Source organism: Peromyscus eremicus, chromosome 8a, assembly GCF_949786415.1.
Source record: "Peromyscus eremicus chromosome 8a, PerEre_H2_v1, whole genome shotgun sequence".
NCBI classification, from domain to species: domain Eukaryota; kingdom Metazoa; phylum Chordata; class Mammalia; order Rodentia; family Cricetidae; genus Peromyscus; species Peromyscus eremicus.
In genome coordinates, this window is record NC_081423.1 from 45606586 (window position 1) to 45623594 (window position 17009).

At 38.5% G+C, this 17009-nt stretch overlaps 1 protein-coding gene across 12 annotated transcripts in view; it reads right to left on the reverse strand.

The window, feature by feature from the left end:
• Positions 1 to 17009, reverse strand: part of Ncor1 (nuclear receptor corepressor 1) — a 158752-nt gene that overhangs the window by 58035 nt on the left and 83708 nt on the right. For 9 of the 12 annotated variants that reach the window (XM_059270881.1, XM_059270871.1, XM_059270879.1 and 6 more), the window contains 6 exons: positions 15287 to 15498; positions 13360 to 13422; positions 9637 to 9776; positions 8126 to 8252; positions 2794 to 3337; positions 542 to 671 (listed from right to left, as the gene is read on the reverse strand). In XM_059270881.1, coding sequence (XP_059126864.1) covers positions 542 to 671; positions 2794 to 3337; positions 8126 to 8252; positions 9637 to 9776; positions 13360 to 13422; positions 15287 to 15498 — 1216 coding nt within the window. The remainder of the gene's footprint in view (positions 1 to 541; positions 672 to 2793; positions 3338 to 8125; positions 8253 to 9636; positions 9777 to 13359; positions 13423 to 15286; positions 15499 to 17009) is intronic. The other 3 variants (XM_059270878.1, XM_059270876.1, XM_059270874.1) reach the window with 2 other exon arrangements.

Sequence of the window (17009 nt, forward strand, 5' to 3'; positions counted from 1 at the left end):
ATCACCTTCTTCGGTGGGAGATACTAATAAGTTATCCATACTCTAGTAAGTACCCCACCCACCCACCCATGGTCTTGCAAGCAACTCTAATCAGATTGAGTAGGACCCCACATATGCCCCAACACAACAAGAGAGTAGGAAGGGGTTTTAATGGAAAGAAGAAGGATTTCAATGGAAAAGGGAATGAGATGAGACTGAAAGGTAAAAATGACCAAAATTCATTATATACATGTAAGAAATTGTCAAACAAAAAAATAGATGGTGCTCCCCAAGGAAGAGCACACCAATTGGTTGTCCAGTGCCAAATGGTCAGCCCTAATAATATACATACAACATTATATGGACTCCACAGGTTATATTTAGGAGTGTGTGTGTGGGTGTGGGTGTGGGTGTGTGTGCGCGTGTATGCATGCTGCGCGCAGTAACAATGAATGAAAAAAAAGGCCATGAATCTGAAGGAGAGTAGGGAGGGGTAAATAGAAGGTTTAGAGGGAGGAAAGGAAAAAGAAAATGTTGTATATTGTCTAACAATGACACTTACCATTGGTGGGATAACAGCAGCTCGATGTTGAAGCTGTGGCAGATCCAATGGATTTGGTTTAATAGGAGATGAAACTAGTATAGACCCAGTCGGATTTAACAATGAAGGCTTTGCATCCATAGGAAACACTCTGTAATTGGTGGTTTCAAACAAAGATAAAAGAAGTTATTTTTATTTATGACTTCAAATGTAAAATCACCACAATTCATTTTAAGAGTATGTGTGTGTGAAAGTGAGAGCGAAACACACACACACACACACACACACACACACACACACACACACACACTAGCCTTAGTAAAATAGGAGGGATGGGGTGTAGCTCAATAGTAGAATATTTGCCTAGTATGAGCAAGGTCTTAGGTTCAACTTCTACAACTAATAATATATAAACAGTAAGGTGGAAAGGGGGCTAAATATTGAATTACAAGCTGACATTTATCGATTTTAATTATCTACATTTAATCAACAAAACAGTATCAACAAAACCCAAGGAAAATGTTTTAGTATCAATTTACTAACATACAAGCACACATTAAAAACTAGTCCCTTGGACCAATGAGGTGGCTCAGTGGGTAAAAGCACTTGCCACCAAGTCTGACATCCTGGGACACACATGGTAAAAGGAGGGAACCAATTCTCACAAGTTGTCCTCAGGACTACCCATGTGTACAGTGTTATGCATAAGTGCTGTACACACACACACACACACACACACACACACACACACACACACGTACGTTAAAAAAAAAGTAGGGCAATTAAAATAAATTCTAGACTATTATAAGATGAAAGAGGAGTAATCTAGATGATTCCATTTTCTGGTAAATGGATGGTAAGACAAAATCCCCATCTTATTTAAATATTTACTGATGAAAATCCTAGCACCTTGACTCTCTTGAGGAGTCATTACAGTACCTATATCAATGCTAGTCTAGAGCACTAAAATGTAAACATGTACAGTGATATCAGGACGCATGATGCACAAAGCTGAGCTCTGTGTGGAATCTGGCTCCCGATGATAAGCTCATGCATCTTTGGCTTAAAGTAAAATGGCTTTAAAGAGGGAGGATGTATTCTAACTTCTGACTATGTTTTAGTCTTCACTTTTGGAATCTGCAACAATCCAACATCTCTGCCTATATTTTGACGAAAAGGGAACACCAGATATTAAAATTATTAAATTACTGTCTATTTCTACAAAATGTCTTTATAAAAATCCAATATTTATTATGAATTTTTATCATTAATTTGCCTTTAATGACTAAAAATACTTTATTTTAATTTGTGGGCTGTGAGATGACTCAGCAAGGAAAAGCACTTGTCGCTAAGCCTAATGAACAGAGTTCAATCCTTGGAAGCCACATGATGTAAGACAAAGTCCACTAAGTTATCTTCTGACTATGGCACACATACTTCTTTTCTCACAAACAAAATCTGAATAATCCATTTGCATTATATCTGATATTTTATATCACAAATATGACTAACTTAAAATATAACCAGTATCAAAAGTAGTCAATATAACTTCTACTAACTTGTACTAAGTTATAGTCTCCAAAAGTTTCAGGGGCTGGATATAGCTCAGTGAGAGTGCTTGCATTTTATGTGCAAGCTTTGATCCCCAGCAATGCACAAAAGTGAAAGACAAGAAAAAAGAAACTCCTCACAGTCATGTCTCTAATCCTTGTACTAGGAGACAAAAGAAGGAGCACCACAAACTTAAGGCCAGCCAGGACTACCTAGCAAGTTCAAGCCCAATCTGACCTCATAACAAAAGCTTGTTCCCAAAAACCCAAAAAATAGTAATAATAAATAAAATATTTCAACAATGACACTGCTCCTTAAAACATTTTCTTTAATCTATGACACTGGGCTAGACAAACTTTGTTTTGAGGCCAAACCAACTGAGACAAATCCAGAGTTAAAGCCAAGGTCGTCCATTTCCATCTTCTTCACCACCTACCATTGCTGCCAACCTCAGGCACCACAATTTGCCTGTGGTTTTATTCACAGCTCTGTTGGCTGAAAACCACCCTCTCCCCGTGTCATCACAGGCTAAATGTAACAATGCAGACAGAAGATATTTATCATTTGTATTATTTAAACACACACACACACACACACACACACACACACACACAAAACTGCTCAATATTAAAATCATGGACTGCAAGGATCTTGCCAATATTTGTACAGGAGCCATCTCTGTGGCAGTGAGGAAGCAGAGAGGAAACAAGGTCCAGTCTCACCTCGGCCTCTCCGGCTCTACATCCACATCCTCATCAGCACTGCATGTGGCACTGGAGTCGTTGTCTGACTGTGGCTCAGGCCTCTGGAGATTCATCTGCTCTGCCACCACCAAGTCTTCCTCTCCAGCCTCTGTCTTCTCACTGGTGCTCTCCAAGTCTCTTTCTTTGGCATCTCCTTCACCTTTAGACGCAGTGTTTCCTGTGTCTACAGAGTCGGCTTTGGGAGCGGCTGGCGGGTCAAGAACAGAACTGGCTTCAGCACTGCGGTCTACATCCTCGCGGTCTACATCCATCAGCTCTGCTGTCTCCACACTGGCGCTGTCAGTCCCCTGGGCCGCCACGCTTTCCCTTTCAGCTGGTTTTGTGCTTGGAACTGCTGAAGAGGGAGATGCACAGGGTGCAGGGTCAGTGGTAGCCTCAGGCTCGGCCACAGGTTCGGTGTTTCCTCGAGAAGCAGCATTTTCACTGCTGTCTTCACTGGGCTTGGCAGCTTCAACTGGTGAAGGAGAGGGAGCACTTTCTGTATCAGAACTATTTTCAGCACCTTAAAGATAATGATACAGCATAAAAATCTGATAATAAACAGGTTTCAGGTGGTGACAGAAACCATGCTTGTTTAGGATGAACTTGACTCCTGTGGTGACATCAGGGAAGTAAGAACAGCTTCTGGCAAAGCTAACATGCTCTAAAAGTGTAAAAGTGAAAAATCAAATGGTGTTGACCTTCTGAAATTCAAAGTAAAAACTCTTTTCGATGTCTAAAAAAAACTGGTTTATTTTAAAGGCAAAGAAAAGATGGAATGAGTAACAAAACTAAACAAAATATTCCACGAATAACACATTCTGGTGGAAGATTTTTTTAATGTTAAAAAGTTAACATAAGACAACACACAGAAATATCTTTAGAAAAACAGGTTCATTCTGCAGTTTGTCCAGCTTGCGGATTTTGGGTTTTTTGTCTACCTGACACAAGCTGGAGTTACTGAGAAGAAGGAGCCACAGTTGAGACTTATGGTGAGAAGCAGCGCCACCACTAGACTGGCCTGTACACATGCCTGTGAGGCATTGTTGTGACTGCTGCCTGATATGGGAGGATCAACTCACTGTTGGTGTGCTATCCCTGGGCATGTGGTTCTTAGGGAGCAGAAGAAAGTTCTAAACCTTTAACCTGAGCAAGCCTGCAAACAGCACTCCTCCAGGCTTCTATCTCCAGATTTGTACTTTGAGTTCCTGCCCTGACTTCTGTCAGTGACAGATTGTGACCTGAGAGTTGGAAGGTGAGGTAAATCCTTTTCTCCTCAAGGTGCTTTTGGTCACTGTGCTTATCACAACAAGAGAAACACTAACTAGGACAAAATTATATTGTTGGAATGGAAAAATGAATATCATATGACCATCTGTGAATAAACATTTTTAACATAGAATATTTTTAAAACTAGAAAATCAGTTTTTCATTTATCCAAATATGTATGTGCACAGTTGTTTAAGGTATTGGAGACACAGCACTGAAAATAAGTCAAATTATACTTTAATTTTTTTTCTTTTTCTTTTATATGTATGTGTGTTTTGCCTGTGGTTATGTGTATATACCACATGCCTGAGGAGGCCAGAAGAGTGCATCAGATGCCCTAGAACTGGAGCTACTAGAGATGATTGTGAGCTACCATCTAAGTGCTGGGAACCAAACTTGGTTCTTCTGAAAGGGCACAAAGTGTTCTTAACCACTCAGCCATCTCTCGAACCCCCACAAATTACACATCCTCATGGAGCCTATATTCTAGTGTGAAACAGACAATGAATACTAAACATTTTAAGTATACTACATGATAATAGGTACGGTGACTATATAAACCAAATAAGCAGTGAGAGGGAGGGCTATAAAGGGTACAGAAATGTTCTGAAAGGGCCTAAAGGAAGGGAAAACATGGACTCTGGGCAGATCTGGGAGAATTCATGTACAGCTTTTAGAAAGTGTCAAGGCTCAGAATGGGATTGTTCTGCTCAGAAACAACAGGTGGATGGTGTGGTTGGAACAGAGAACAAACAAACACAATCCACAAAAAGCTCATAGAACCGGGCAGTGGTGGCGCACGCCTTTAATCCCAGCACTCGGGAAGCAGAGGCAGGTGGATCTCTGTGAGTTCGAGGCCAGCCTGGACTACAGAGTGAGTTCCAGGACAGGATCCAAAGCTACACAGAGAAACCCTGTCTCCAAAAAAAAAAAAAAAAAAGCTCATAGAGGCACAATAGTAAACTCATGTAGTCGTACCAGTCACCAAGAAAGCCTTGGGCTTTTATTCTTGAGGAAATGGAGAAGTGTTTCAGACTTTGGAATATAGAGTAAGTTCGGCTGGATTTACATTTTACAAGGAGAAATGTGGCTTCTGAGTAAAAAACAAACAAACAAAAAACAGAATCCAGCCAAAAGAACCAAAGAACCCAAACAAGAAAATACCACAAAGGAGAGACCAGCAATGGGAATAAGGAGAGCTGACTGCATATTCAGAGCACATGTGAAACAGAGCAGGCATCTTTGTTGATGGACTGTATGGGACTAAGAGAATTTCAGTCAAGAGACCAACACAAGCACGGATGGTGGAAAGAGCAGCCTGTGGGGGGGCTACAGCTTTTGCTCTGGACATCAACTGTGAAGTGGCTTTTAGGTACACAGGCAAAACTATTAGAAGGTAGGTGAGTGAGCTAGAGTTCAGGTAAAGCTTAATAAATGGCAGCAATTGCCAAAAGTCAGATAACAAAATGATGAAAAGTTACCAAAAAGCCTGACTTGACCTTTAGTTTTGATTATACAGTGAGGAAAGTTAATAAATTACTTATCTTAAAAATGTTAAAACACTCCAATATATGCCTTTCTCAGGTATCTTTTTCCAAACTACAGAAAACTAGCTAGTACTTTCCAAAGCGCCAGCTAAACAAACCTTTTTTTTTTTTCTAAAACTAAAGAAATAAGTGGGCAAGCCCTTAACGACTTAGAACAAGAATCTAAGAGTAAATCCAGATATTAGTGAAATTCAGTTTTTCATATTTGACTCTTCTCACCCTATATAAATATTCAGTTTGACATTTTAGGAAAATATAGACAGGCATTATCCTGCCTACAATCAGCTGCCTTTAATGTTCTACTCACAAGAACCTTGCCATAAACTACGGTGATTGCATCAATTTCACCTCTTGAGGGTCAGCAGGAAACATGAGGTCATAGGTCATGTCAACTCCAGTAAGTTTATCCTCTAGGACACTGTGCAAAAGAAGCTGAGCTAAAAAAGAAGCCAGAAGAGAGCCCGGAACTCTTTGAATAAGTGTGTTTCTATTATGAGGAGACTACTGTAGATGATACAGAATGCTCATAGCATGAACATCAGATCAAACTCCCACACTATCTTATTTTCACAGTTCCAAGTGAAAGAAAAGGGGGAAAGAAGGAGGGGGGCGGGAAAAAGCTTTCACACTACAAGTAGAAAGGAAAAAACAAAAAACAAACAAACAAACACGAAGAAGCGAAAAGTTTTGTTTTGATCTTGGGCCTTTGCAGGGTAGAAAGCTCTGTCTTGCCCATGGATTTAAAAAGGTATGAAACCAGGCTTGTGCTCTACTATGGACTGAACTGTGTCCCCTCCTCACAAGTCCAATGTTGAACTCCTAACCTTCAATGTGACTACATCTGAGATAAAGCAGACTGTATCTGCTTTACACACATAACTGAGGCTAAATGAGGTCGTAAGGGTGGGTTGTTCAGAGAAAGCTATGTCAGGAATGCATACATAAAGGCTATGAGAAGGCAAAATAAGGCAGCAGGTAGCCAGTCTATAAGCCAGGAAGAGAGATCTCATCAGAAGCTCTGCTAGCACCATGACTTTGAACTTGTAGCCTCCAGAACTGTAAAAACACATGGCTGTAGTTTAATCCACTCAATGTACACTACTCTACTATGGTAGACCAGAGATTAATATAGCTGTCCTCTTTTCCACAAGGAGTACTGTTCAAAATCCTCAGCAGATTTCTAAAACTTCAGGTAGAACTGACTCTGGTATATACTGGTATTTTCCTATACATTCATAGCTACAGTAAGTTCAATTTAAAAATTAGGCACAATTAATAATAAAATAGAATGATTACAAAACTATAGTTTAATAAAAGTTAAGTTGACATGGTTTCTAACACTCAAGATATTAAATGTAATATTTATTGTTTTTTAAACATAGTAACTGCAAATAACTGAAATTAGTAATGTTTTATTCCTATTTGCAACCACAGGGAATAGTTACAGATACACAGCTGTGAAATGAGAATCCCTTAGAAAGTGACTGATGCTTATGAGTCCTGGAAGTACCAGGAACACATCAGGCTGCCCTGTGCCATTCTCAGTCTTGACTCCCAGGTCTCCCTAAGAGTGAGCTCGGTCCAGTATTCACTTTACACTTGTATTAATTGTCCCATTTCTCACAAAAAAAAAGAAAATGATGGAGAAGAAGTTGACTTACTGTAAAAAACTAAAACCCCTTTCAAGTTTACAATTTTAAGGTTAAAGACAATAATGACTTATAGAAAAAAAATAAATAAAATCAGTATTTCTAAAATTGTAGCACACAGAGCTTCCTACACTTATGTAAAATAAAAGAGCTGACAAGGAAAACACCAATTCAAATTATACACAGTTTAAATTCTAATTAAAAAAAAAAAGGAAATAAAGTGGGCATATACCAAATAATATTCTAAGCATCTTCACAGCAGAAACACTCAATTTACAAAGGAAATTTACACAGAATGGTGAATAGTAACATAAACTGAAATAAATGATTTGTGCCTTTGTTTTTCTAATATCTAGCAAATATCCAGTTTCCACACTTGAGGAAGCTGAGTCAATCCACTTAAGCAACTGTCCCTTGGTTTCTTAGGTGAGTGTCATTTCCGCTCAGAGTTCTAATGTAATCATACTTAAAACATGAAAAGAAAGTACGAAACCTTCAAATATGAAAGAAGTCAACCTCACGACAGCAAAATGAAAGAAATGTCAACTTACGATAACAACTGAGTAAGTGAGTTTGGCAATGACACATACAGAGGCCAGCCAGACCGAGCGTCTGAGGGAGGAGAATTGCTGTCAAGCTCTTCTGGTTGTACCAACTGGACAATCGTGAGTGCACAGAAATAAAGACTGCTGATCCATGAATACATGGACTGTTTGCAAACCGAGGCCATGAAGGCACTGAAACACTATTTCTTCAGTGACAAAATTCCACCACAATCAACTACTAAACTAGAATTTTGTGTTTGAGGTAATAGAAGTCACAACACAATTTAACACTCTGGGATACCTTCACTATCTTCTGGATTTTCTTCCTCATTGGAGGCTTCAATATCTTCATCCTCCTGAGCAGAAACAGTGGAAGCAACACTTTCACATTGAGACACATCTCGTTCCTCACGAGGTTTTCGTGAAGCCTAAAGGTATGAAACAGCAATTCAATTATGATGAGTTAAATAACCAAAAGGGAAAAAAACAAAACATGTCTTTCCTGAAACAATATAGAATTCTAACAAACACACATAGTGATCAGGAAGCCTGTGGTGTGACAAAAATCTGTGCTTGAGGTGTAGGCAATATATATCAACCAAAAACTGGCCTCTTGGGCAAAGGATAACTTTCATGAAACCTATCAAAAGTTAGCACTGAATCACAATGACAGCTGCATCTCAACATTAGGGAGGCAGAAGCAGAAGGGTGTACAAGTTCAAGGTCAACCTGGGCTATCCCATGAGACCTTGCTTCAAACCCCATATTCTCCAAAAAGTTTTATCTAAACCATTTTGGAAACTGCAAATTTTATACACCCGCACTTCAGATACTATTTATTTTTTCCGATAAAAAAAGGATATATGCTCACTTTCTAATAAAGGTAAGACAAATATGACATGTAGAAGACAGAAAATTGTATTTGAAAACCTGACTTCTCACAATTCCAAAACAGCTAGGCATTCTAAATATACTGACTGGTACATTTCATTTTAATCTTTTAGATAAATAGACATATACTTAAATATTTGTGTGCACACCTAAAGGTCTTGCATAGCTTCACATAGTTATACACTCTACTTTTAAAATGACTAAATGTATCCCTGTTAGAGTCTTTAAAACGGTTTCTATTAATGATCTAAAAAAACATTTTTATTCATATGCAATTAAAATTCTGCTTTAAGACACTTAAGTAACTTTGTTTTCTTTTGGTTTTTCGAAACAGAGTTTCCCTGCGTAGCTCTGGCTGTCCTGGAACTCACTCTGTAGACCAGGCTGGACTCAAACTTAAGGGATCTGCCTGCCTGTGCCTCCTAAGCGCTAGGATTAAAGGCATACACCACCACACCAGACTTCAGTAATTTTCAATGTTTGATATTATTGATGGTACAATAAACACTAAACCATTATATAAGCAGCACATTATTTTTGGTATTACTATTCCATTTCTTTTATAATTAATGAGGGCAAAGTTTTTTGTTGGTAAAGCAGAATGTTCTATCTTGCAAACTACATGTAATACTAAGAGGTGGCAAGCATTAGAATTAAGCAATGTGTTCTTAAGACCTTCTTGACAAAGATTAAGAGGTAAACAATTGAAGTCTTTATGACTAAAATGATTAGATTGAGGTTTTTTTTAAACTTGTATTTTAATTTATTGTGAGAAACAATGTGGTACATGCATGCCCACACACATCAAAACTATGGAAGCCAAAGGTTGGTTCTCTCTTTCTACCAAGTGGCTTCTGGGGATCAAACTATTTTTAAGTAAAAACTGATAAACAGAAGACTTACCACTACTAATCTACTCACTTTCTGTTTATGTTGCTGTAAGAGGTTGTCAAGATTGTGCCGCCTTTTATAGTTAAAATAGAAGTTTTTACATTGGGCTTCACTTTTAGTTCCCACCATCTTGGCGATAGCTGCCCAGTTACGACCATGTTCTACTAGGCCTGCATTTAAAACACAGATCAAATATTGAGCAATCAGTCACCTGTTTAACAAGAGAAATACTAAAGCAACTAAGTACTGAAGTTAAACCGACAACACTAAAAGTATGCTTTCAGTTCTTTATTAACGTATTTCAAAACTTCCTGAAATACTTCCCAGCACTAAACACACTTATATTTCTATACATTTCCCCAATTTAACACATGCTTGAAAGGGAGAAGCTAAACCTTGTCTCTCACATAGATCTCCCACAGGGATAAGGATAAAGCTGGATCTACAGTAACAGCTCAAATACTTACAAACTGATTAACTGGTATTACTAGATTCTTGGAGATAGTATGTTAATAATGATCAAATATAAAGTATTCATGTATATAAAACTTACAAACAGAACTTGTTGTTAGTTAATGCACAAACACCTTATTAAAGATTTATCATTAATGGGGCTGGGCAAAGAGTTCAGGGGTAAAGCATTTGCCTAGCACACATGAGGCCCTGAGTTCAACCTCCAAAATAAATAAATAAACACCAATGTAGTATTTCTCTACACACTAAATATATGCAAGCACACATATGCATTTAAAGAATACACATATGTAACTTAATATATAAATATATACAGAGCTACACAAAATTAGATACATAATGAATAAAGATAAACATTGGTTTTGAAGATTAATATAAAAACATATGTTGTTTCAAAAAGAAAAAACCAAACACACATAAAAAAAGAAAACTAGGGGCTGGAGAGTAACTCCAGGAGAAATCTCTGCAGCACAAGTGAAAGAGCTGCACTCAAATCCTGGCAACCAGACAAAAACTGATGAGTATGGGGCTAGGGAAGTGGCTCAGCTGGTACACTTAATCCTGGCAACCACACAAAAACTGAGGAGTATGGGGCTAGGGAGGTGGCTCAGCTGGTACAACTGCTCATCCCACATGCCTGACAATCTGAGTTCAACCTCTAGACTCCACAAAAAAGTTAGATGTGATGGTACACATCTTTAATTCAGCACTCCGCAAGAGAGCTGGAAGACAGAGAAGAAAAGCAATTTATGGGCCAGACAGCCTGTGTAGAAGGGAGACTGCTTCAAAACCAAGAGAATTGAGTCTGCAAAAATTGTCCTCTGACCTCCATACATGTGCACACATGAATAACAACAAAAAAAATAAGATGGTTCTGATGGCACATATTTATAATCCCAGAACTGGGGAGGAAGAGACAGGACAATCCCTGGGGATGACTAGACAGCCATCCAAACCTAACTGGTGAGCCCCAGGTAGAAAGGCTGGCCAGATAGCTCAGCTGCTAAAAAGCTTGTACCACAAGCTTTAAAAACATTGCTCAACCCATGGAACCCACGTAAAGATGGAAGGAAAGAACCAACTCCAGAAAGTTGTCCTCTGACCTCAACATACACACCGTAACAGCCATCATCCACATCACACACATATATACTAACAATAAATAAAAGGAATTTCTTAAAAACTTAAAACAAGGTGTACAGCTCTTGACAAATAACACCCAAGGTTGGCCTCTGGCCTCCACATGTACATATGCAAATGTACACCTGCACTCACACATGGCACATGCATCCACACATCCATTAGCAAGTGCACATGCACACAAACATGTATACACACACACACACAAGAAAAGGAAAACTAAAAGATCATTAAGATCACTAGCAAAACTTGCCTAATAGAAGTTGAAAATAGGTAGTGACTAAACAATCTTAGAAATATTCCCTTGAAAAAGATTACTCTACAAGTCAGCTACTATCTACATATTTAATTGGGACACTGATGATGGGGTGAGAGGAAAGTGCAAAGCAAATCTTTCTAATAATTTTATAAATTTAGCATCTGCCACTTACGGCAAATACATTTCAAATAAAAAAATTTTAAAACAGACACTTCAAACTTTGCTTGTATATGATTTTAAAATGTAACATTCAGCTGGGCATGGTGGCACATGCCTTTAATATCCCAGCACCTGGGAAGCAAAGACAGGGAGATCTCTGTGAATTTGAGGCCAGCGGGAACTACAAAGCCAGCTTCAGAACAACCAGGGCTGTCACAGAGAGAAAACCTGTCTCGGGGTGGGGGGTATTGTAGCATTCATTACCCACTAAATAGTAAGTAAATTTATATCAAACATTTCAACAAATGGCCAAGCTACATATAATAATTTCTTTTAAGGATTACAAGGTAAATAGTGTGGATTATCTTTTTGTAAATTACTGTTTATCCTGTACGAAATTTTTTCAAATTATATTGCACTAATAAACAATGATGGAAAACAAAGCCAAAAAATGCTGTGCTGCTATGCTGAAGACCACCGAGCTACTGAAGTACCAGATACAGGACTCAAATTATTGTCTGCTTGGCCTTTCTAATGGCACATGTTTATAATCTTTACAATTTTATAAATAAAGGTTATAAACTTTACAATTTTACCTCTGACTCAATTTCAAGATGAAATATAATCTAAAGTATTAACTTAATCTAGGCAGAAGGGCCAATGGATGTAAAGTATTTGCTGAAGAAGCCTAGTGACCTGAGTTTGAGCCCCAGAACCCACATACAAAGCCAGATGCAGTGGCACATAGTCCATAAGGCAGGACTCCTCTGTGAGTAATGGGAGGCAGAAACAGAATTGGTTGGAAGCTTATCAACACAGTGCAGTAAAAACATAACAGAGACCCTGTCTCAAAAACAAAATGGAGGAAGAACAGGATTCCTTTGACTCCACATACACTCCACTATATGTATCATGTACACACACTAAATTAATCAACTGTTAAAGACTTAACCAAATACAAATCAAAATAGTCTCCATTCCATTTAATAAACTTGCAATATAGACAGAGATGTCACATTCAAAATTTACTCCCAAATAGTTTCTAATGCACGTAATCACAAGTATTATAGAAATGTGAAAATAGCACAGCAGGGCTCCAATAATAAAATACAACTGAAGAAAGAATGATAAATTCCTCAAACACGGGCATCTTCAACTACACTAGCGCTATTTACTGTATACTACACTATCAAAAAGAATTTTTAAATTTGCTTCAAAATTCTATTTATCTTTTCAGAAAAACTTTTTGGGGGGTATAGATGGGTTTTTGTCACACAGCCCAGGTTGACGTTGAACTTACTAAGTAGCCAAGGCTGGCCTAATCTTTGTGTGTGTGTGTGTGTGTGTGTGTGTGTGTGTGTGTGTGTGTGTGTGAGCACTTGTACTCAGGTGTGCACAAGTGTGTTTAGGTTTTTTGCCTGCTACTATGTATCTATACACTATGTGCACTCCTGGTGCCCACAGAAGCCAGAGGAGAGAACTGGATCCTCTGGTACTCGAGTTTCACATAGTTGTGAGACACCATGTGGGTGCTGGGAATTGATTGGGTCCTCTAGAAGAGCAGTCAGTACTCTTAATCACTCAGCCATCATTCTAGCCCCTGGCCTATTCTTTTCAATTAAAAAAAAAATTTTTGATTGATTTCACTCACTACTAATCTTAAAAATAAATAAAGCAAACAAAAAAACCAACTCCAAACTTTACACATTATGGTACATTACCTTTTTTAGCAACTTCCATTTCTTCTTCAGTCCATCGTGAGGTTTCAACGGGCTCAGTAGAAACTGAAATAAAGAAAAAACTCAGGCTAAAGAAATCAAAATTGAACCATACATTCAAAAACCATGTGATTGATAACTTATTTATGTATAGAAAATGAGATAGTATCAGGTTCTTAACAGCCAATTAGATGGAAAAGTTCCACACTTCTCAGTGTCAAGACTGTTCTGACTATTCTCTGAAGTTCCACCGTTGGCCACACGCTTGGTGTGAGAAAGACTACCTCCAGCTTGGCAAGTCCCCTCTCCCCTCTATTGCAAGGACAAAGAACATAGTGCCTCTTCCTTCCCGAGCCACCGGAATCGTCTTTCCACAGAACCCAATCCGATCACTCACTGATTTAAAATCCTTTGAAAGCTCCCTGCTTTGCAGCAAAGGAAGATACAATTCAAGAGAAAACCAAGTCCACTATGACCTGCCCTGGCCCAGTTAAATCCTCCCACTTGCTTGGTTCCACTACATCGTGCTTGTCATTTGTACAACATGCATTGTCTTTCCTACCTGATTTTATGGTGAAATGATAGCACTGAATCACCCCTAAGGGCACTGTATCACTAATGTAATCCTTCTAAAGAATAATGTGACAATACTTTATACAAAAAAGAAATTTAGCCTTATTCTTAAGCCCAGTATATCTTGCCAAAGAATTTATTCCTTAATCCAGAAAGTGTTAAGTGCAGGAAGACATTTTTCATTATAGTGCTAGCCATACTAATTTAAAATGAAGAGACAGTTTAACCACTCAACAATAGAGAAATGCTTAAGTAAGCCATACTTCAGAAGCAAAATGTCAATATAGCCCAGGCATTTAAGAAGTAAAATAGAAATTATGAATATTTAAAAACTATAAAACTGTGCCGGGCGGTGGTGGCGCATGCCTTTAATCCCAGCACTCGGGAGGCAGAGCCAGGCGGATCTCTGTGAGTTCGAGGCCAGCCTGGGCTACCAAGTGAGTCCCAGGAAAGGCGCAAAGCTACAAAGAGAAACCCTGTCTCGAAAAACCAAAAAAAAATTATAAAACCGGGGGTTGGGGATTTAGCTCAGTGGTAGAGTGCTTGCCTAGCAAGCATAAGGCCCTGGGTTCAGTGTTCAGCTCAAAAAAAAAAAAAGAAAAAAAGAAAAAAAAATTATAAAACTGGGGCAGGAAAGATGACTCAGAAGGTAAGATCACAGACTATTCTTACAGAGAACCTGGGTTCAATTCCCAGCATCCACATGGCAGCTCAGAACTGTCTTTAACTCTAGTTTCCAGAGAACCCAACACCCTCTTCTGACTTCCAAGGGTACCAGGAATGCACATGATATACAGACATACATGCAGGCAAAACACCAATACACATATAATAAAAATAATTAAGTCTCCAAAAAGAAAACTCCTAAAGAGAGGGGAGATGAAGATTATATAACATGGCTGTTATATAATCTTCATTAAAACCTTTTTTAAAATTATAATGCTGGATCAACATGATGGCTCAGCACGTAAAGGTACTTGTGCTGTAAGCCTGTCAATCTGAGTTCAATCAGGAAAGGTCTGAGACCCCCTGTACATGACCAGTGGCCCATGTGCACCAACACTCATACAGACATATGCATACACACATACATAAATGAATCAGTAAATGTTTTAATGTGAAAAAATAGAAAATATTTATACTATGTGTCAAGTAAGTTGTATGCTAACTAATAAAAGAAAAGCTACATTTTGACTAATGTTCTTTTTCAAAAGAATTTTACGTTCAAGTTTAATAAATTAAAGAGCAGCCTTAAAAGTCACTTCTTGGTTATCAATATTGGCAGACCTTGCCCTACTTCATCTATCACTCAAACAAACTCTGACAAGCTCCCCCTCCCCTAGTCTCTTCCACTAACCAGGCTCTGGAGGTGGTGGCAGGGGAGGAGGGGGCTCCTCGGTGGCCGCAGCAGCACTAGCAGCTGCAGCTTCACTTGTCATGGACCTGGTGATCCGGCCCTTGCGACGCCCCTGGCTGTTAGCAGTCTTTCTGCCCCTGGGCGTGGCCTGCTCTCTCTCCTCCGTTTCCTCTGTTGTGCCTTCCGTTCGGTCCTTTTCCTTGGTAGTTTCTCTAGAAACAAAAGCAAATGAAAGCTTTTATGATTTAAAAGTATAGATGCAAAGGTTTTTTTAATAGAAATTGCATGAATTTATGTAATCTTTTTAAACTTTTATGAAAAACTCTTGAGATTTAATAGCTCTGACTGACTCAAGACACTTCAAAACACTTAATCACATATTAATACTTAAATTTTATACGTATTTCATATGAATTAACTTAAAACCAGGCACTCATAAGAAAATATCAAATGGCACAGCATCACCCCAGAGCTGAGATAAGCAGCAGAAGAAGGCAAAAGGCCTGAGAGTTTTGCTTCTGCTTAAATTCTGTTTAAACCAGATTCAGTGTTCTGAACTACCTCTGTGGTTGGTAGAACAGCTTCTGGGTCAGGCAGGCTCCCTTAATTCCTCTAAGAGCTGTGACATACTAACTATGACATACCCGGGAAGCTACCCTGCCTCTGTGAGCATCAGTTTGCTCTTCTATACAATATGGATAGTGATAATCTATTTCAAGGATTAAAGGCACCAGTTGAAGGGGTTAGTAAGGTGCCGAGAACAGTATCTGGAACATCATACAAGTTTGTTACTATTATGGCAAAACTTCTCTCAGCTACAAGCAGCTTATTTATAGTCTCAAATACTTGAGAAAACCTACTTCATGGTGAATATTATTAATAGCATTATTACTATGAGAAATATTTGAGTATTTGAAGATCATTCTCTTTACACTGCTACTGGTAACATTTGAAAGTACAATAGTTAAGGTACTTTGTATCTCAAAGGACCTAGAGGGAGTGAGTATGATCAAAGACACTGTGTGTAGGTATGAAATGTACAAAGAATGAAAAATGCATTTTAAAGTACACATTTGAAAGAATCAGTTATTAGGGGAAGATGTTGTTTATTTTCACAATTTAACTGCTTCAAGTAAAAGACTACTGAGGTTTATCAAGCTATAGATCTCCTCTCCCAATAAACACATGCTTCAAGAATGACTCTATCATAGTGTAAGTTAGAATCACTCAAAAGAGTTATTAACTCAGCTACAGCAATGAGCCACTCCAAAGCTGAGCATGTTGGACATTTTCGTAATCCAGTACTTGGGAGGCTTGAGTTCTTTAGTTCAAGGTCAGCCTGTGCTACAACCTAAAACCCACCTTTAAAAAAAATACGCAGCAGGGATTGGTAGCATATGCCTTTAATCCCAGCATTCAGGAAGCAGAGGCAGAGGGATTTCTGGAGTTGGAAGCTAGTCTGGTCTACAGTAGTGAGTTCCAGAACAGCCATGGCTGTGGAGAGACTCTATCTCAAAAAACAAACCAACAAACAAACCACACAATAAATAAGTAGATAATAAACAACAAATTACCCATCCCACTCTGTTCCCTACCTATTCCCAAATAAGCTCACCCATCTCCTGAATGAAATCTAACATTTCAGCTTTCACTAAGACTCTACCAAACAAATCCAAAGACAATCTACCTTCTACTCCTCTCCCTCAATCTAATGACTTCACGG